At 56.4% G+C, this 21557-nt stretch overlaps 1 protein-coding gene across 3 annotated transcripts; it reads right to left on the bottom strand.

The window, feature by feature from the left end:
* Positions 1-305: 305 nt before the first annotated feature.
* On the bottom strand, positions 306-21211 carry P2RY2 (purinergic receptor P2Y2). 3 transcript variants are annotated; one of them, XM_034995637.1, is made up of 4 exons: positions 20992-21211; positions 11757-11933; positions 8231-8299; positions 306-7964 (listed from the first exon to the last, which is right to left on the bottom strand). In XM_034995637.1, the coding sequence occupies exon 4, from the start codon at positions 7958-7960 to the stop codon at positions 6827-6829; it is 1134 nt and encodes a 377-aa protein (XP_034851528.1). In that variant the 5' UTR covers positions 7961-7964; positions 8231-8299; positions 11757-11933; positions 20992-21211; the 3' UTR covers positions 306-6826. The 3 variants fall into 3 exon arrangements, with proteins under 3 accessions (XP_034851528.1, XP_034851529.1, XP_034851530.1); XM_034995638.1 differs by lacking the exon at positions 20992-21211 and adding an exon at positions 19306-19323; XM_034995639.1 differs by lacking the exon at positions 11757-11933.
* Between the last annotated feature and the right edge of the window lie 346 nt (positions 21212-21557).

Genomic DNA, 21557 nt, shown 5'->3' with positions numbered 1-21557 from the left:
CCTGTGGGGGCTGCCCTTCCGCCTCGGCACTCCCCCTGGAACACAGATGTCACAACTCAACACACACATAAACACACACACACATTAGCACAGGCTGTGTGGTGACCCATGCAGTAGGCTTTGATTTCCTCCCCCACATTTTGCAGTTGCTTTGGTCACAAAGGCTGGTCTAACAGTTTAATCCCACAATGAGGTGGGACTTTTCATGTGGCTGCTGATTTGGAATTTGGCTCCAGGATATAAATCTAAGGATACACAGGGGATAAAATACCCTACATTTGAAAGAAACCCCAAAACAACTGGGCTCAGACACCTTCTCAGAGTTTATTACCCCAGCCCTCTACCACCCTCCATGCTGTCTACAAGCTGAACACTGGGCTCAGTGACCTGGAAAACATCCCTGCTGTTTGTGAGTTCTGAACCAAGCCAGGTGAGGGGTGCTCTCGGAAAGTCACTCAAGAGTCTGGGGCATAGGAGTTAGAGTCTCAGCAAGAAAGACGGGGCACACTCAGACTGGGTGAATGAAGAGACTCTTTACAAAGGTGTGGGCTGGTGTTTGGAGGGCTCCCCTCGGAGGCGCACTGTTGGCCATGTTGTCCTAGCCAGAGAAGCAAGGACAGCAAGAAAGGACTGTGGCAGTCCTGGGGAAGGTATACTGGTCCCTTTCCTCCTCACCACCTTGCCTGACATCCGGAGGAGAGAGGGACACAAAGGAGGGGTGAGGTGGGTCCTCCCAGCACGGGGGAAGAAGAGGGGTGGGCATTAAATTAAGTAGGGCTTGGAACCTTAAGCTGGAATGAACTTTGTTACCCACAAGTGACTCAAATATTGGGAGTTTGCCATTTAAACAGTTCATGGATGGGAAAGGGAAATCAGACATGGAGTATACTCGGCAGTACTGGTAGGAAAATAAAATAGCTGTGTTTGGGCCTTCCTGCATTCTCACTGTTCAGTAAACTGGAAAAAGAAGTATTAGCAGTTCCATTTTATAAAGATATTGAATTTGTGGTCATGGAGCTGGTGATGGCTGAGCTAGGCCAGAACCCTGCTCCTCCTGCCTCAACTTCCCTGGGTCCCCCAACCTCCTTCTTTCCCCAGAGCCACAACTCGGTAACCCTGAATTCAGTGCAAGCTAAAGCCACATTCGCGAAAAACAGGACTGAAGAGAGTGCCCCAGGTTCCCAAGATACACCCCCTTCCACCCTCGTCCCTTAGGCCCCTTTCCAGCACGCCCCGCTGAGGTCCTCCCAGGGGGGTTCTCAGAAGGCGCATGCGGTGCTGATGAGGGCAGTGGAGGCTTCACGGGCCTCGCATCCAGTCTCCATGCTGACTGCTATGTGGCCTTGGGCAAGGCACAGCTCTCTCTGGGCCTCTCGTCCCTCTAAGCAGCCAAACCATCCCTGGGGTCCCTGCCAGGAGGGAAAACTGATTCCAACCGGCCCTGTCTTCCAGGGTACTCACGTGCTGCTTCACAACAGCCTTCGGGAGTTAACAGCCCGGGAAGCCATGTCAAGTTGGGGAGGCCCAGAGGGTAGGGGCAGGGAAGATATTTTGGGGCGGGTGGGTCTCCCGGTCACTGCTGGACAATGGTCCAGGGCGGCCATTGTGCCGGGAGTGGAAAATCCTTTTCTGACTCCATCTCCAAGAGCTGAAAATAGTCCAGGGTGAGCCCTTGGGGACTGAGTCTGGGGCCATGAGTGACTGGCCCAGCCCGGCCCATTGTTCCTGGCTGGAACAGGACTGAGACTGGACACCTGGCTGAACGAGAGCCAAGACAGAGGCTGAAGTTCAGGAAGCCTGTATTGGAGGAAGAGCGGCTGGGCAGAGCCAAGCCCCATGGCAGACGGGAAAACTGAGGCCCAGAGAGGCGAAGGGATTCACCAAGGCACATGGTGCACAGGGGAGAGGAGGAGGAGAGCTTGGCTTCTGGGGTTCATCTGCCCTCCACTCTCCACCCCCCACCAGCACATGCCGCTTGGAAAGGCAAACACATCTCTCACCCTGCAGTTCAGGCACTCCTGGCCAGACTCCACCCTCCACCTGCAAGGGGCAGGGCCATCGGACAGCAGACCAGCTCCGCTCCGAGCCCCTGTGGGGTGCCAATGGTGTCGCTTTACCTCTCTGTCGCTTGATGCCAGGGGAGAATCACTGCCCACTCCAGTCCTCAGAACTGAGAGCCCAGGGGGTTGGGGGGATGCCTGGGGGGGAATGCCTGTTTGTTGTGCCTTTGCTGAAGATCGAGGTGGCTGATGTCCTAACTGAGGCAGGGACAATCCGGGTCATGGGAGGCAAGGGCTCCAAGCTCCAGAGGGTGGCCCAGAGAGGGCAGGCGGGCAGCCTCCGGTCACACAGAAAAAGTTACCCATTCAATGCCTGCTCTGGGTCCTGGCAGCCTGGGTCTCCGGGCTCTTGGTTGAACCAAGAAGTAGTTGTAGCACCCCACGATGCGGACCATCAGTTAGGGAGAAATGGCTGTTGCCATGGGCGAGTGGGAGCTCTCTGGTCCACAGGGGCTGGCTCCAGAAGCTTGATATCAAGGGCCTCCCTCCCTCCTCCTCCCCTTCCCCCTCTTGCTTCTCCCTGCTGCCCTCTCACGGCCTGGCACAGGCACGAGGTGCTGTAAACACACACAGGCCCATGGGCCTGAAGGCCACCCAGTGCCAAGGGTAGACCCGCTTTCCTCCTCCTCCTCCATCCTGGGGTCACAGGAGGCCCACTGTTGCTCACTGGCTGGACATTCCTTTCCTTCAATAATGTATCCTAGTGTGGTTATATATTACATTATGTCCACTCCATGAGGGCAGGGTCCAGCTGGTTTGCCTCTGTATCACCTTGGCACCGTGCCTGCCATGTAAATGCTTACCAAGTGTTTCGTGCATATTGATCCAATGCCCTGCGTGGGAGGTGGTACGTCCTCTCGGAAATGAGAAAACCAAGGCCCTGCAAGGTTCAGTAACTTGCCCAAGGTGGTACAGCTGCAGGAGCAGAGATAACTTTCAGACAGAGGTAGTACAGGCATCGAATCTGTGCTCTCAACCCCATCCCCACCACACTGCCCCTTTCATCTTGAATCCCACGGAGGGTTGCTTACAGACCCTCCTGCCCAGCAGAGGTTGCAAGTGGCATGGGATGCTGGAAAGGAACTAATCTGGGCATCTGATGGACTCAGATTCGATCCTGACTCACTCCCTGATTGCCTGTACAGCCTGGAGCAAGTCCTCACTTCTCAGAGCCTGTCCCCTCCTCTGCTAAATGGGGATAATAATGTCTCTTTCACACAGTTGTGGGGAAGAATAATAGAGACGAGAGGTGCCTGGGGCCTGCGTTAATACACGAGTACCCTTCCTCATGAGCTTGACTCTGAACAGAATAGCTCGATCTGTCATGACAAGGGTAGTGGCAGAGGGGTAGCTTTGGGGGCCTAACCTCCCTCCTGGGCCCTGGAACACCTGCCCCACAGGGCAGAGACCCCCTGTGTGCCAGGGCCCCATCCTGGATGCACAGAGCTCACCAAGACTACCTCCTCCCCCCGCACTGTCCCCCCTCTCCTCTCCTATGCCCCTGGCCTCAGTGCCACGGCTCCGGCCACCAGCTCCATCCACCGGGGTGGGGAGAGCTGGGGCAGTGAGGGTGATGACAGGAATCCCACAAAGGCATCGACCTGAACTAAAGGGAGCAGAGCAGCAGGGACAGCCTGAGCCCCTGGCACACATCCAGGTGCCACGCTGACCTGCTGAGTGACCTTGGGCAAGGCCCCACCCCTCTCAAGTCTACAGCTGGGCTGGATAATCCCCGGGGTCCCTGTCAGGTGACTATGCCCTTTCACAGTGGCCTTCAAGAGTCAACAGCCCCAGGACGTGATGTCAGGGTGAGGAGGTGGGGTGGTTGGGAGGGAGCACGGAGACCCAGTGAGTAAGAGGAGATATTTTGAGAGCAGGCAGGTCCCCCCACGTCACTACTGGACAATGGTCTGGGGCTGGGAGTGGAAAATCCTGCTCTTACTCGGGCTGAAAATAGCACAAGGCAGGAGGGTCAGGAACCTCACCCGCTAGGTGGATGGTTTGGGCCCTGGGCAGTAAGGCCAGACATCCACATTGAGGGGTCAGGCAGTCTGACTGGGGCCCAGGGGTGGAACCCTGGGCCTGTCCCTGGTTCCCTTAGAGTCTCTCTTTTCCACCTCCACCAGTGTCTGCCACTGGATTAGATGGTGAGTAAGGCTCTCCTTTTCCCTAGGTCCTTTGTCCTTAGACATGTGCAGGCGGCTGGTTCAAGGAAGGCTTCCTGGGGCTAGGCCATAGTGTTGGCTCCATGTGCTGTAGGGCCCTGGGTTCTCAGGGTCTCTAGGACAACTGCTTGAGGAGTAGGTAGGCAGGACATGAAAGGAATGGGGACTGGGCGCCTGGGTGGCTCAGTTGGTTAAGCGACTGCCTTTGGCTCAGGTCATGATCCTGGAGTCCCTGGATCGAGTCCCGCATCGGGCTCCTTGCTCGGCAGGGAGTCTGCTTTGCCCTCTGACCCTATCCCCTCTCATGTGTTCTCTCTCATTCTCTCTCTCAAAATAAATAAATAAAATCTTAAAAAAAAAAAAAAAAAAAAGAAAGGAATGGGGACTAAGGGTACTTGGACATTTGGTGGCCACAGCCCTACCCCCAACCATAGATGCACACTCAGGACTCCCCAGAATCACGATGTATAACCTCCTGCCTCTGGGTCTAAGCAGGGCTGAGGGAATCAGAGCCCAGCATTTACACTCTTGGGTGTAATCTTACCTGGGTATGGGGTTCCTATAAACTAGGATGGGGTCCAGCCTGAGCAGTAGCTGGTAGGAAAGAGATAGGCTTGGGCCTGCAGGAAAGGCTCAAGGACAGTCTGCAAAAGATAGTCACAAAAAAGCTCACAGGGACTCTGGTTACATTAACAGAAGTATAGGACCTAGAATATGGGAGGTGAGCATTTCACACTACTTTAAGCAGGTCACCCACATTGCAATGCAGATGTAATTTTCCTGGATCATGGCTTGTGATGGGTCCCTGTTGCATGAGGGAGCTGTGGAGCTAGACTCTAAATAGAGAACCCTTGGGGGATGCCCCATTCTGACAAAGTAGAATGGGAAGGGTGAAGAAGTCATAAGAGGCGGGCGGAATTTGGGTGGGAAAAGAACCTTCTCTCAGGCAGAGTGGGCCGATAGGGCAAGGGGTCTCCCAGAGGGAGAGGGAGTGAGTCTTTATGTTTGAGATTAAGAGTGAGGCCTGTCAGCTTTGCCCTACTCCTGCCCTAAGGCTGAGCTGGGCCCTGTTCAGCTGAGCTCTACAAATCTCCGCAGTGGTCCTGGCTGGACCCAGAATCTGTCACAGGTGAGAAAGATCTCCCTCACCCAAAGCCCTGACCCAGGCTGAGCACCAACTATTATGCCATATAGCTGGATCTTCCCAAGAGGCAGAGGATGGGACAGGAAGAGAAGCGAATCTCTCCCATACTTAGCCCCTGCACAAAGGAAACCTCAGGTAAAGGCAAGGAGGGAGCCCTGTCTTGGTATCCTTGTGACCCACCCCCCAGCCTCATTCCTGCTGTGAGCCTGGGTGCCGGCTGCCCGGCCTGCCTCCAGTTCCTGCTTAGCCTGATTTCCTGTCCCCATGTCTTTGCCCAGGATGCACCCTGCCCCTGGATGTTCTTCTCTGATGAACTGCTTTCCTCAGAAGCTACAGCTCAGGAGTGTCCCCCGCTCCAGGAAGCCTCCCTGACCCTCTGGTCCACAGCCCCAACCACTCAGCATTTTTCATGGTGTGCTGGAGCATCTGGGACCTGCTTGCAAAAGCCAATTGTTAAATTTTCAGGAATTTTGCGAGGAGGCTGACATCACATTAGTAGTCTGAAATTGGCCAAGGCAGGCTATTTGCACCATGGCAGTCGGCAAGGCTACAAATAAGGGGTTCCCCTCACCCCCTGGAGAGCCAGTTAGATGGTTTAACATTTACCAGCATGACTGGTCATAGCCATTAAGCCCTCAACTAGGGGATCCCGGGACAGGACCCCATCTCTCTCCTGTCTTCTGTGGCAGCTAGTGGGAAGGCAGGCGGCAGAAGAGTACAAGTTGGAGAAAGGACCCCAGTGTGGATGGTGAGAGCTTCTTAGGCTGTATCTTCATCCTCAAACCACACAATAGGGCACAGCGCAGCAGGCAACAACTTTAGTAGAAGTTACAGCCTCCAACTGGCTCCCAGCCCAGGGGAGCCTCCAGATGGGTTTATGACATTGGTTCCCTGACATTACGTTCATCTCTCAGGCTGGGGCTCCTCCTCAGAGGTGTGTCCACTGGGGCATCCAGACCTGCCCTAGACCCCTCTGTAGGAAGCTCTGGCTCGGCCCTGACCCCTTACCAGGGTCCTTCGGTCAGCCTGTAACCCTGCCCCTCCTAGGGGCCTCAGGCCCAGACTGTGACCTTGGTAAGTCACTTTCCCCTCTGGGCCTGTTTCTCCATTTGACTTGATCAGGCTGGATACCCTGGCAGGCACAGCCAGCTGCTTATGTGGGAGTCAGGCCAGGGGCAGCATTGGCCCCTTACCCTTGCCTTTCTTGAAGCCTTATTCCCCAGCTCACACATACAAATTGTGACTGGCGTCATAGGAACTGTTGAGATCTCCGGACCGCAGAGAACATTCTGAGCCCCTGCCAAATGACAGAGCATTGAGGTCATGGCTCCCTTGACCATCAGGCATGTGTCACTAATGGGCCCTATCTGGGGAGACCATCCCATCTGAAGAAGTCCTAATCCCTACAGCACCCCCCCCCCCCATATAAACTTGCACGGGCCTGAGGGATTCAGGTCCTACAGCCGGATGTCCTTAGTGTTCTCACCATCAGCTGGTGTGGACTCTGTCCACCTAGAGTCCTCACTGCTGGTCAATACATCTTTTGTCCTCTTGATGTCAGTCCTGTCGGACCTGCGCAGGCCCCCTCTGCGGCGAACCGGGGCAATAGGAGAGGGATCTGAGGGTGGCTTGGCATCTCGGGCAAAGCGCACGAGCCTCTGCCCCGCCAGGAAGTAGAGCACGGGGTCGAGGCAACTGTTGGCACTGGCCAGCGGCCGCGTGATCTTGTAAGCCACGTTGACGGCGTTGAGGGTGTGGCAGCTGAGGTCCAGCGAGCGGAAGGAGTAGTAGAGGGTGCGGGTGACGTGGAAAGGCAGGAAGCAGAGCGCGAAGACGGCCAGCACCACGGCAATGGTGCGCACCGACTTGCGCTTGGCCCGCGGCAGGCCCCCCGACGTGCCACAGGCCGGCCTCAGCAGCCGCCGGGCCATCAGCACGTAGCACACCAGGATGACGGCGAAGGGCACGGCAAAGAGCAGGCCCAGCATGACGGAGCTGTAGGCCACGAACTGGCCGAAGAGCTCGGGCGCGGAGGTGTCGTGGCAGGTGATGCGGCCGCCCCGCACGCTGGTGGTGACGAAGTAGAGCACGGGGGACTGGCAGGCCAGCACGAGCACCCACACGGCGGCCGCCACGCGGCGGGCGTAGTGCGCGCGGCCCCAGCGCAGCGAGCGCAGCGGGCGCAGGACACCCAGGCACCGGTGCACGCTGATGCACGTGAGGAAGAGGATGCTGCAGTAGAGGTTGGTGTAGAAGAGGAAGCGCACCAGCTTGCACAGCACCACGCTGAAGGGCCAGTGGTCGCCGTGGGCGTAGTAGTAGACCAGCAGCGGCAGGGACGCGGCGTACAGCGCGTCGCACACGGCCAGGTGGAACATGTACGTGGTGGACGCGTTCCAGGTCTTGAGGCGGCACAGGAAGACGTAGAGCGCCGCGGCGTTCAGACACAGCCCCAGCGCACACACCACGCCGTAGGACACGGGCAGCAGCACGTACTTGAAGTCCTCATTGAAACGGCACTTGTAGCCCAGCTCGTCCCCTTCCCAGGAGTCATTGACCGTGCCGTTCCAGCGGCCCAGGCCTGTGGCCATCGCCCTGAAGGGGGGGGGGGGGGGGGCGGCGGGGGCCAGGGGGGGGGGGGGGGGGGGGGGGGGGGGGAGATAGGCCTGACACACCCACCCGACTGGGGCCATGAGGGGCCCCACGCACCCACAGATCCCCTTGGTTCAGATCTGCTCAACCACGTTCAAGGCCTTTGTAGCCATCTGACCTGGCTCTCTCCCTGGACCCAGAAGGCCCAGAACCCTGAAACCCTAGAGCTTCGAGAAGGTCTGAGATCCATGAATATCAGGGCCACATACCTCTAAAACTTCAGAACAGGGGTAGGCATACTACATCCTGAGGGCCGGATGCAGCCCACCCGTCTGTTTCTGTTAAAAAAAAAAAAAAGCGTGATTGGAACACAATCATACCCATCTATTTATGAAGAGTTGAACCGTTGTGACAGAGACCATATGTTCCCCAAAGCCTAAAATAGTTACCATCTGGCCTTAAAAAAAAAAAAAAAAAAAAAAGTTTGGCGACCCTGCTCTAGAACCTCAGGAGCACAGAATTCTAGATCGAGGATCCTGAGCTCTAGAATCTGAGGAGCTGCGGGTCCCAGAGCGGTGTCATCTCAGATTCACAGAGAGGGGCCTTTAAGGATGGCTGGATCCACCTCACACCCAGTGCCCACTGCCTGCTGAGGCATTTCTGGCCACTGGGCAGCCCCTACCTTCTGGGAGGCATTAGAAAGTTCTCTCCTTTAGGGGCGCCTGGGTGACTCAGTCAGTTAAACGTCTGACTCTTGATTTCCGGTCATGATCTCAGGGTCGTAAGATCGAGGCCCCTCGTCGGGTTCTGTGCTGGGCATGGAGCCTACTTGGGATTCTCTCTCTCCCTCTCCCTCCATCCCCCAACCCCCTCTCTCCCTCTCTTAAAAGACGAAAAAAAAGTTCTTTCCTTTAGCTCATCTTTCCACTCTCTAGAGAGGCTCTGGCCCCATGCCTGGTATTTTGGCATTTGAGGGGGTATTTCTAAGGGTCTCCCCCGTTAGTCATTCATTCACCTCTCGGCAAATAGTTTTTAGGTACTCCTATATTCTGGCACTTTCTGCATTTGTAAGTGGCAGTCTGTTCCCTGGCCTATGAGGCTACCAGATGGGACAGTGACCCTCCTGAAGATTCCAGGGAAGTCTGGGACAGAGATGGGGATGGGAGCAGAGGGGGACTTCTTTTGTGGGGCAAATTCAGCTTCTCCCAGGCCTATCTAGTTTCTCTTCACACACCACCACTATCTTGATGACCTTTTACCTCATCCCTGATCCAGGGTGAGGAGGCAGGGAGATTCTCTGGTGCCAGGTTGAGAGGGGAGCAGTTCCCCCTGCCAGGGGGAACTCTGGCCAGGGTTGGCCAGCTGGGACCCCTCTTGCCCAGAGCCAGGCCTCAGGACCCGGCATTAAAGCATTTCCTGTACCCGACCCCTGCTCCATGCAGCTCAGTGCTGCCTCCACCCTCCCTGCCTCTAGCCTCAGTTCCCCCCAATCCAGAGGGGTCTTTGTAAAGACTAAGTCATTCCTTTGCTTGAAACCCTCTGTGACTCCTGCCTATTCTCAGGCGAAAACCCTGCTCCTCCTCGGTCTGGTGCTGGAGGCTTTCATAACCCAGCCTCTGTCAGCCGCACCAGCCCCATCCTCTGTGACCTGTGGTTTCCTGGATGCACCTAACACACGCTCCCAGCAATAGTTCATGGCGCTCCTTCAACCTGGATTCCATTCACACACCTCACCTCCACTTGTTGCAATGACAACTTTTTATCCTTCAGCACAGCAAACTCCAGTGGTTAAGAACCTGGCCTCTGGAGCCAGACCACCTTTGTTTCCTCATCTGTAAAATGCGGCAGTTAACCCACATCGTACAACTGCTGTGAGGACTGAGTCACTTGATTTGTGTAAAATGTTTGGAGCAGTGCCTAGCACAGCAGGGACACTGTGGCAGTATGAGCTACACGGCTCAGCCCAGGTGTGGCCTTCTCCTGAAATCTTCCGGAGGCTCTCTCAGGTCACCAACGGGGGAGGCTGTGCGGCAGGGCAGAGTGGCGGGCCAGGGGAGGGACACTAAGGCCCAAGCCGGGGCCAGGCCTGGGGACCCTGAGAGGGGAGAGATCTGGAAGGGTTAGGGACAGAGGCCAGAGAGATTGGCCCAGAGGGAGTTTGGGTAGGGGAGGGGCAGGCGAGGGAGGCTGGCAGGATGCCTGGAGGAGGAGCAGGTGTGGGGGGAGGGGCACTCGTTGTCAGACATGACAGTGCCTAGGCCTGGCAGGTCTCTCCTCTGGGTCAGGGCCCTCTCCCCCCGCCCCGCCCCTGCCCCTGCCCACCCCAAGCCATAGTCAGTGTCTCCACACAAAGATTTTCTTGCTAATCACTAAGGGTGGAATCTCTGATTCTAGTGAGCAGGGTGGAGACTTCCCCAAGTCTCTCATGAACCGAGGAAGCTGTCCTTTCCACCTGTTTTAAGATATCCTGGCCTCCACCCTCTCAGGCCAGCTGGGGACTCCATTGCCGTGGCCCCTGTCCAGAATGACCCTGCCTGCCCTCTCCCTCCACTGGCTGGTCCACCAACCTGTGAGTGCATCTTTCCTGCCCCCCAGCCCCTGCTTATGAAGACAGCCAAATCCCCAGCCCTCTCCCTCGGCCCTCTGCTCTGCCTCTCCTCACCCCCAATGCCCTCAGGGTCTCACCCCCAGCTCCCTAGAGACCAGCTTCCACCTAACTTTGTCCAACACCACTTGCCAGCCTCTCTGTGCCCAGTTCTGGCTGGCCCTGCCTTGTAAGTGACCTGTCAGGCTTCCCTGCCTTTGCTCATGCTATTATTTCTGCCTGGAAAGCCCTTCCAGAACCCACTCACACTGTACCTCACCTTGCTCACCCCTCCAGGCTCTTCTCAAATGTCACCCCATCTCTGAAACTCTCCCCCTCCACGACCCCCAACATTCCTCACACCCTGTTGGGAATCTGTCCTTCCACCCTCTAACCCAACACATTCCAGGTGCTCCTAGAGGGCTGGGTCCATCTGATTCTTTTCTCTGTCCCAATCATCCAGCGAGAGGCCTGATCCAGAGCAGGTATGATATGAATGAGAAAATGAATGAATGAAGCAAGCACAAGAGGATATAGGAGTCCAGAGGAGGCTGAGCTTTATGACAGTGGCCCTCCTTTCCCTTATTCCTCTCAGGGCCTCTCAGAGTTGTCCTGACACAGATTTCTCAGCTGCTGACCCTAGGTGGCCTCCTGGGAACACTCCTGGGGACCGGCTCACCTGAGGCCTGCTCCTGGCTCCTGCCCTAGACAGGCAGCTGGACTGCCTCTCTTTCAAGAGCCCTGCCCTTCTCTGGCCAGGCCAGGGAAATGCCAGGGGGAGAGGAACTGGACCTAGGCATTCTGGAGGTAGGTCAGCTGTCTGAGCCAAGCACATTCTTTTATCTCGCTCATCCTTGGCTCAGGTCAACCCTGGGTCGGTCTGGATCAGGAGTTCCTGGTCCTGGTGCCCCCTACCCCCAACCCCTCACTTTGTAGGGGCCAAGCCTGGGCTGAACAGCTTCCACACAGCATCTTCATTTCACCCCCCCACACCCACTCCTCAGTAGATGCTGCCATAGAGGTTAAGCTATTCGTTCAAGGTCACACTGCTAGGAACTGGAGAACGTGGGCTTGATACCAGGGCTCTCTGGCTCTGAAACCTGAATTCATCACAGCCTGGGATGAAGAAGCAGGGTGGGGATCCCCCCGACTGAACCCCGGTCAGGATATACGCGTGCACAGGTGAGGCTGCGCGAGCCTCCCAGCCGTACCTGGTCAGCCCCTGCTCTCAGGCAGGATACTCAGCGCCTGCTCGGGTCCCTCGCTCAGGAATGCGCAGGCCTGGACCAGGATGCAGGGAATTCTTCAGGAAACAGGAAAAACAGGTGCCCTGGCCTGGGACTGCACCCAGCTTCTAGCATTTCTCAGGGCAGGCCGTGCTGTGGGCTCTGTGGGAAGTGGAGACAGCATGCACTCTTGGGCTCCTGGTGGCAGAAGTCAGCCAGGCAGGGCCCTCCCAGGCCTGCTTCTGGTGTGCACTTGTCCCAGTAGGAGTGCACTCTGCCCACCCACACTCCCTAGCTGTCCACCCTCGGCTCACGTGGGCCAGGGCTGGTTGTTCCCAGTCTCCCTCCCCGGGCAGCCCCTTTCACAGGAGTGTGGCTCGGCTGGGGAAGGTCTTCCCCACATCCTGCAGAGCTGAGCTGCGTCTCCAATGCCCCGCCTTCCATCCTGGTCTGTGCTTCAGTCCCTACAGTAGCAGTCGACACCCTCCTTGCCTGGTATCCACTGGACAGTACTTACGCCAACACACTTTTGCTCAAGCTATGCCTCTATCTGGAATCCTCCTCCTCCCTGTCCCACCTCTAATCATTCCCCCCCGTAGGTATTATAAACACACACGAACACACACAGGCATGGGCGTACCCAGATACCCAGAGACATACACAGTCACATTCAGATGTATACACAGCATGAGCACACACACACACCATCCTAGACAGGGCCTAGAACAGCCTTTAGAAATCACCTGCACCAAACTCCCATTTGACAGAGGAGGAAACTGAGGCCCTGTCACAAGATCTCACCAGAGGCCAGGGACAGAGCCAAGACTGAACGCAGGCCTCCTGGATTCTGGCCCCGGCTCTTGTCTTGTCTCTGAGGCCCTCACACACACCAGGCACAAGGTGTCATTGAGGGAGTGGGTACCTGGTGGAGGGACCCCTCTGGATGTGCAAGTCCCAGCACCCACCAGAACCTCAGACTCATCAGAGGAGAAAAAGGACATCCCCCTCCTTTTTCCATCTGCTTCATTTCCCTACAACAGGGGAGTGTGTCTGAGACAGCTAAAGCCAGGTCCCTGGGCTGGAAGCAAAGTGCAAGCATGGGGGGCAGGGAGAAGAGAGGAGGAGACAGCTGGCTGCGGGAAGGGGATAGGAGGTGTGGTGTGGGGAAATGCCCCCAGGCCACTGCTTTCCTAGCGCACCTTGCCCCAGGAGCCTCGGGCTGACGTGGGGGCAGCCAGCCGGTAGCCATTTGCCAACCTGCTGAAGAGTCCAGTGACCAAGGAAAGAGCTTCACCTTTCACCCCACTCCACCCCATCTTCTTCTCCTTAGGAGGTGCCTTCACTTAACAGACAAAGGTGGAGCAGAGCACTTTCTCAAGGCCATTCCTCCCATTTCTGAGGGGGATCTCTACTATCCATCCTTCATACTATAAAACTCTAATATATCCTGACACTGCCCCTCTCTCCCAACCGCGTGTAACCCACTGGTCACTCACCAAGCCCTATCAGTTCAACCAATGCAATGGCTCAGACAGGCCACTGAGCCCCAGCCCATGGCCTCAGGCTTGTGTTTCTTCTCCAGACCACTGCACCAGCCTACTCACTTGTCTCCTCGCCCCCACCCCGTCCCTACAGTCCATCTTTCATACCGCAGTCATGGGTCTTCCTAAAACACAACTCTGACCATCTGCTATTGAGCTCAAAGCTCTTCCACGGCTCCCTATTGCCGTCAGGCTAATGTCCAAGCTCCTGAGCCTGGCATTCAAGGCCCTGGCTGACCCGACCCCTGCCACCCCGCTAGACAACTCTCTCTCTCTGCCTTCAGACTCATCTCATCTCAAGCACAGCAAAAGCAATCCCATGGGATAGCAATCCTTATCTTTGCTCAGGGATGCCCTCCCTTATCTTCTAACATATATATCATAACAAGAGTGGAGTGCTTTCTCTGTACCAGGTCCGTATTAGGTAGACCTCTTCTCATTTAATCCTGAGAAGCTCAGAGAGGCTAACTAATCTCTCCAGGATCACAAAGCTAGCAAACTGCAGTCTTGATCTGACTTCAGGAGCTGTGCCCCTGATCACTACATCTTACCTTCCATAGCCCAAATCCTCTGCTCCAGGAAGCTCCCCGACCAGCCCTCTTTGAGCCCCATGGCTCTGCCTGTCTGGTCAGTTCTCTGCCAGAGGGAACACCCTAGTGTTCTAGGACTCTAGGTACTAGAATCTACTCTTCCTGGTATTTCCTCAGAGTGAAGCAGCCCTGATGGTTATTGTACCCATCACAAATCAAAACAACAACAACAACAAACTAAGCCCGGAAAGGGTCGCCCAAGATCTCATCCAAGGTCACCAGTGAGTGAGGGGCAGACCACCTGCCCCCTCTACCTGGCTCCACCCCTATCTTTCTCCTTGTAGCCCCAGGCTAGTTAACTCAAAGCCATGAGGAGGGGCTGAGGCAGTTTCCAGGCTGACTGCAGACTTTCCAGGGTGGTTGGACAACATTCCAGCTTCTCCACTAGGGCAGCTCCAGAATGAATGCACTGCCCACTCCCCCGCCCACCTGGCTGGCCCTGTCCAGCCTGGCAGGGCAGTGTGACATCACCACTCTGGAAACCCCTGCAACCTGCCTCTAATGGGGGTGAGGTGCTATGAGGGGAAACAGAGGACCTGGACCCAGAACACCACTGAGGGGCAGGAGAGGACAGGTGGGAAATCCCAGTTCTGCCATTCCCAGCTGTGGTACCTGGACAAGTCTCAGCTCCACGACTGGAGTCCCAATTTCCTTACAATCTAAGAAGAGCACCCACTGCATAAGGTTGTTGAGACAGTTAAAGGAGATGATTTAGACTCACTTTATGAAATAATTTAAAAAGATATGATTTCAGCAGGTGGGGAAGGCAGGAAGGATGGGAACATCCCAGGAAGACAAGACAGGCAGGAAACCCACAAAAATCATGGGCAGAGTAGCAAGGTTACAGCCAGCCTGGCTATAGATCAAGTTTCCCACCCTGAAGGCCATCCTCAGAAGGGAGGACAGTCCAGGGACCCCCTGCAGGAACTAGACCCCACTATACTCCTTAATTCACTCACCCTTTACAAAGGTTGCCATTTCTATGCCTGTCCCCATGCAGGGCACTTGGGGACTCCAAGGTGGGTTGGACCCTTCTGTGATCTCCAGGAGCTCACTGTCAAGGTGGAAAGTGTAAGGGAGGATGGGGGAAGGCCCAGAAACAGGCAATGACAACTCAGGGTGATCAGGGCTGAAGGAAGCAGAGGCACCAGGGTTGAAAAAGCCAAGAGGGTTCCTAATGGGAATTGGGGGCGGGGTGGTCAGGGAAGGCTTCCTGGAGGAGAGGACACCTGACCTGCATTTTGGAAGATGGAGAGGAGTCAGGTGAGTGGAAAGAGAAGAGAAGCAGAGTGAGCAAGAGATCACATAGTATGTCTTGGGAACTGACAGTCATCCCTGTGGCTTGAGGGAAGCAGAGAAGGCAAGGCTGGCTAGGAGGACACGAAGGATCTCGGAAGTTATTCTCCACCACCCCCAACAAATATACCCCACAGGGCTGAAGGCCAATAGTCTCCCCACTTTGCTTGGTGTGCTTTCTGCACCACAAGCACTGGGGCTGGTCTGGGGAAATAGCTGAGGGGTAACCTCAGATGTTATCAGCAGGTGCCGTTGCAGTGTGAAGACTTTGCAGCCTCCCCCAGGAGACCCTTGGGTTTGGCAGCCCCTTTTGGAGGTCTCTCTCCTTGGAAGCCCCTAGAATCCTGGCTGTGGGGGCCATGCACTGGGAGAACATGTGAGTATAGGTCTCAGATCAATCAGGCTGGCCTCCCATGTTACGAGTCAGCAGGCTGAGACCCCTTAAGAGAAAGGGCCTTACTCAAGGCCTGGTGTTCTAATTATATTTAGTGTGGGGCTGGGCACCCTCACCCCCAGCCCTAAGCAGGACTCCAAACTACCTGTCCTTCCTCGACCCAGCATGGCCCAGCCCAGCCCAGTGCTCTAGAGACACACTGCTAACCTGAACCAGTTCAGAACCACAGTGCCCTGGACTCCACCCTGACCTCTCACATCCAAATACCTCTAGCCAGGCTCAAGAAAAAGAACCCTGGGTTCAGGCTCCAGCTTAGAACCACACATGCTGTGCAATCTTGGTCAAGTCAGTTCCCTTCTCTGAGCCTCGAGTTCTTCACTGATCAAATGGGGAGAATCACCACCACTCTATCAGACAGCTCCTAAGGAATGAGTAAGACAAGGGGGCAGGTGGTGCTCCATGCAGCTAGCAAATCATGCTCCTGTCCTGATGTGGGGGCTGCGTCTACCTGTCCTAGCAAAGAGACACAGGAACCCTTTTCACCAGGGGGCCCTCCTGGGTAACCAGGAGGGGGGCAGAAGTCATGGTCAGAGTAGGCAAGGAAGGCTCTGGGAAGGGGCTGTGGTCAGGTCTGGAGAGAAGTAGGAAGGGTCCAGCTTGGAAGGAAAAGGGGAGAATTGGAAAAGCCAAGGTAGAAAATAAGTACAGAAGTATAGAACAGGATACAAGTAAGTCTGTGATTCTGAGACTGTCTCACTCTGGGTGCTTCCAGAATTCTGAGTTCATTGGTTCTGACAGTCCAATTCCAAGAGTCTCTGGCTCTAAGTGTTTCTTCAGCTCTGTTACTCACTGCTTCTGACAGCCTTTGGTTTTGAGATTCTCAAAACCACAGGAGTCTGGACTCTCAGAGCAATGTAATCATAGATCACTGTCCCTGGAGCCACAAAGTCTCAGCAAACACTTGCCAGTGTCCCCATGTGCCCAACCGCAGAGAGACCCCGCAAACCCAGACTCAGATCAGACTTGGTCAGGAGCTCCACTCTGGATGGGGAGAAAGAAGCAGACATGGACTAGGTCCACTTGGGTGATTAAGCCACGACCAAGGGAAGCCCAGGAGCCACGGAGCCCAGGGGAACTCCTAACCAGCCTGTGGGGGCTGCCCAGAGGAGGGGTCATTTGATCTGGGACCTGATGGAAGATTAGGAGTTTGGCAGGTGGACAAGAAAGGGAGGAGGGCACTGAAGGCAGAAGGAAGAGCGTGTGCAAAGACTTAGTGGTTTCCTAGTGTGGCCCTCGGGTCATGTGAGACTGGTATGGAGGGGTAGGTGGCCCAGAATGTGTGTGGGCCTGCGGGACTCACATGAAAAGGCTTGGATGCCAGGTTGAGGAGCTGGGCCTCCATCCTGAGGACAATGGGGAGCCATGGCAGGGCTTAAGCAGGGAAGGACACAGTCAGAGTGACCTTGACAGTGATGGTGCCACATGCAAAGTGGATAGAACAGAGGGGTCTAAAGGGAGGGAGACCAAGGAGGTCTAGTGAGAAGCGCTGGTCCCTTAGCCCTGGATTCTCTGAGAGATGGGGAGCATCCTTGCTGGCCCACAGCACAGTCATAGTAAGACGACTCCTCCCACAGCTGGGGCTGGGGACGCTGGGCACTCACCAGGAAGCCAGAGCAACGCCAGGAGCCTCCCCTGAGGCAGGGGGAGAAGAGAGGGTCATGTGGGCCCCAAGAAGCTTGAAGGAGGCCCTCCTCCCAAGCTCCAGGGCCCAAGCAGTATGCTGCCACTGTAAACCCAGTGCCAGGTGCCAGGTTAGGGGCCCAAGGAGGAAGCAGCTGCCCAGGAGGGCCCAGGCTGCCCACCCTCCTGTCAGGGACTCTGGCTACTCACCCTGGACCAGAAATAGTCAGGCCTAGGAGATGCTGTAACAGGGGAGTGGAGGAACTCCTCTGCTCAAGCACCAACTGTAGCTCTCCATGGAGCAAGGCCCTCCTCTTCCACTACAAACTCACTTCCACACGCTCATTCATTTCCCAAGCACTCCCTGGCACCTGCTCTGTGCCCAGCCTGTGCTGGGTGATACGGATGGAGAGAAAGCAGGCTGGTCTAGTCCTGCAACTGACCTCTAGGATGAGCACAGAGGTCAGGGAAGGCCCCACAGCCAGCCTCGCCCCGTCAGGACCCGACGGCTGGGAGAGGCCAGGACTGAGGACCCGAAGGTAGCCAAAAGGAAGGTGTGGGTCAAAGAGTGCACCAGCCAGGCCCACAGGAGACAGTTCAGGCAGAGAGAGGATTTCACTAGGAGAGCCTCCACCTTTTCTCACTGGATCAGCCGGGCTTCCCTGCTCCTGTGAGCAGCATGGTTCATCAGGCCACAAGCAAGACCTAAAGTCACGTTTTCTGGGCAAGATTCAAACTTCCTTCAGCCTGAAAGCCAGAGGTACAGGCCTACTCAGATGGAACTTCTGTCTCGAACAGGGAGAGGTAAGTTGGGTCAGGGAAGCAGAAGCCTTAGCTTTCACCTCGGCTCTGTGATCTTGGGAAGGAAACTCTGAGCCTCTCATTCCTCATCTGCAAAATGGGGGTAATAATTCCTCCGTCATAGGGTTGGTAGAGGATAAAATAAGGAACTTTTATAAATTGTTCCTAGTAAGCTGTCTCTGCAGAGGGGGCACAGGGGGAGGAAGGCAGTCGGTAGTTAAAATTCCAATAACTAGTACAACCCCTTGTTACTGCATCCATGTTCTAGTATCTTCAAAATGCATTTAAGTCTCTGAATATCACACTTCTCCCTGTGCATTGCACTCCACCGCTTACAACGCCCTTTCTTGACTACTGTCTTAAGAATCGTCATAGCAACCTTGCATTTGAAGGTACAAGGATCATCACGTCCAATTTACAGATGGCAAAACTGACACCTAGAAGGGCACGTGGCCTCTCTAAGGGCTACAGCCAGGAAAGAAGCCAAATCAAAGCATTCACCCATGAGGCCTTGGTGATTTCTCGTACTCTTTTAGCTGGTCCTTAGCGGCTCCAGAAGCCCCAGAGCCCTGTGCATCCTGGGCAGGAAGAGGATAGGAATGGAGGCGTCATACCCTCACTCTGTAGCCCAAGCCTGCCAGCCATTTATGAAGGTCGCCTAATGTGATCCTCCAACTCCTCTGGCTAGACCCCAGGACATTCCAAGGCAGGAAGAAGAGAAGGTTGACAATTCTTTCATGCGGTGGCCTCCCCAAGCACATACTCTCGACACAGCACCTTAACAGTGCTGGCCTCCTTTTAAAGGCTGGCAGGGCAGGAACTGCCCCAAGGTCACCCAGCAAGTTGGGGGAAGAGCTGGGATGGGATCAATTGCAGGTCTCCTGGCTCCCACTGGGGGAGGGAGAGTCCTAAGTGTCCCCAAATTCCTCACCCTGAGCACCTAAGGGCTGAGGGAAGTGTTTGGCCGAGGGATCAAGGGCTCAGAGTATAAATAATGCCTGGATGGTTCTGGTGTCTCTATCTGACCTCCTTGTATAGCACTACTCAATCCATTCTCCACCCGGCAGCCAGAAAGATCTTTCTGAAATCCTGCTTTAACCATGGATGTTCCCTGTCCATAAACATTTCATGGCTCCCTGTGGCCTTCAGGATGAAATCAAAGTTTTCAGCTTGCACACTCTGGGTCCTGTAGTGTCCCAGAACACACTGTTCTGACAACCTATGTCACCTACCTCAATGACTGGATTCTAGTTTCCTCTACTTTGTGATGACACAGAGCTCCACTGTAGACATGCCTTCCCTGGAAAAGATGGGGGGATGGGGGCAGGGGGGCAGGGGTGCAGGGGGGCAGGGGATAGGGGTTGCTACTGCTCTCTCAGTTCAGCTCAGCCCCATGCAGGGTGCTGGCAAAAGAGAAATGAGCAAGAGCCACTTTCTGCCCTCCAGGGGGCCCCAGACATCTGGACCCAGAGACCATAACAGTCCAAGGTGGAACCAGGGCTGTCAGCACTGGGACTTGAAATAGTCAGAAGAGGCTCCAACCCGGGCGCCTGGGTGGCTCAGATGGTTGGCGTCTGCCTTCGGCTCAGGTCATGATCCCAGGGTCCTGGGATCGAGTCCCACATCGGGCTCCCTGCTAGGCGGGGAGCCTGCTTCTCCCTCTGCCTCTGTGTCTCTCTCTCTCTCTGACTCTCATGAATAAATAAATAAAATATTAAAAAAAAAAAAAAAAAAAAGAAGAGGCTCCAACCAAACTGTGGAATTAAGGAAGGCTCCCCCAATGAGGGGAACTCTGAGCTCGGCCCCAAGCCTGGGTAATTCTCCAACTAAGGAAAATGAGGCTAGGAGGGCATTTCAGGCAGTGCTACACGCGATCACTAGAGGGTGATGGGTCAGGCAGGAGAAGGGGCTGGAGATGTTGGCAAGGAGCAGTTCTTGGAGGCCCTGAGTCCCAGGTTAAGGGGTTCAAGCTGGGTCTTGCTAGTCCAGGGAAGAGAATAGCTGAGATATGGGTTTCAGGAGGTTTCCTCCAAGGACTGATCCCACTGGGATACCCAAGCACTGGGCCTACCCAGGAGGACACTGGTACTGAACATGACCCACACCTCAGCAACTCAACAGCCCTCAAGTTCCATAGTATTATTGATCCCCTTTCACAGATGAGGCCACTGAGTCTCAGAGAAGGTCACACAGTGGCCAAGGCAGGACTGGAACATAGGTTTGAGTCTCCAGAGAGCTTTTGTGGGCCCTGTCTGCTTAAAGAATCTCCTTCCCAACCACTCCCACACACAGATAACTGAGACTTTACCAGGGCCCCACCCTAGCCTTCAAAAGCTCCCATTATTCCCGCCTAGAGCCCCAAACAAACCGGGCACCTCAGGCTGCTGGCCCAGGGAAGCTGAGGATGCCATGCTGAAAGGAACAGCGCCACCAGCCCCACAGACCCCAAACTGGAAGTTTGAATCCACAGCTGGGCCTGGCCCTTGGGTCTGGCTCCTGGGGAAGGGGGGGGGGGGTGGCAACCCGCCGCGGACAGTTGGGGAGAGGAGGGAGGGCACTGCCTTTCTTCAATCTGACCCTGCCTACAGCACCGCCTTCCAGATTAAAACTCCCCTGAGAGAGGCTTAACTGTCCTTCCAGGCCACTGTCCCAGCCCCCCACCCCCACCCCCCGCCCCACCCCGCCCCCAGTTTTACGAGGCCCCGGCGGGATGCGCGCCCAGAGTGCCCCTGGGTTGAGGGGGCGCAGCCGGCCTCCAGGGGCTCGCGGGTCGCCGGCGCGCTGGCCCACGCCTCGGGGCGCTCACACCAGAGCACGCACACAAACAAGTCCCGCAGGTTCAGCTACCCGACCCGCCGGGGCGCACGCACTGCCCCACTGATACTCAGACTTTCCCCAAGACGCCGACACACACTCACCGGGGTATCCGATCGCGCTCCCGGAGCTGGACGCGCCGCTGGCGACGGAGCCCGACCACGGCCCCACCGGCGCACTCGCACGGCCACGCGCACGGCTCCGCCGGCCCAGCGCCGAGGGGGCAGCCGCCGCGTCCCGGGCGCGCCTGCCGGCTCTCCCCGCCTCGGGTCCCTCCAGGCGGCCGGCCCGGCACGTCGGCGGGGCGCTCGGCCGCCCGGCTCCCGCCGCCGCCGCCGCCGCCGCCGCCGGGACCCACGTGCCTGGAGCCCCGCCCGCCCCGCCTATAGCTCCCTGCCCAGGCCCGGGCAGGCCGGGGCGGGGCGGACTCTGGGCACAGCCTGGCACCGCCCCTCCCACCAGGACGGACCCCGCGCCAGGCGCGCGGGGACACCGCGGCGATACGCGTGCAGCGGGAAGGCGTCGCGGCGACTGCCCTAGCGCCTGGCTGGACGGAGGCCGCCCGCCTGCCTCACACGAGATGTGGGCAGGTTTTCAGAGACACTAAATTGGCGGAGTTGGTCGGCCACCTGTGTGGCTCCTGTCGCTGCGCACCGCGAGACCTTTCAGC

This window comes from Mirounga leonina, unplaced genomic scaffold (assembly GCF_011800145.1).
Source record: "Mirounga leonina isolate KUSES-001 unplaced genomic scaffold, KU_Mleo_1.0 Mir_92, whole genome shotgun sequence".
NCBI lineage: Eukaryota > Metazoa > Chordata > Mammalia > Carnivora > Phocidae > Mirounga > Mirounga leonina.
Note: the sequence above shows the minus strand (reverse complement) of the source record. Positions and strands in the feature narration are given on the sequence as shown.

What these genes read in the sequence shown, in the direction of transcription:
- P2RY2 (XM_034995637.1), bottom strand. Translation starts at nt 7,960, where the DNA reads ATGGCCACAGGCCTGGGCCGCTGGAACGGCACGGTCAATGACTCCTGG.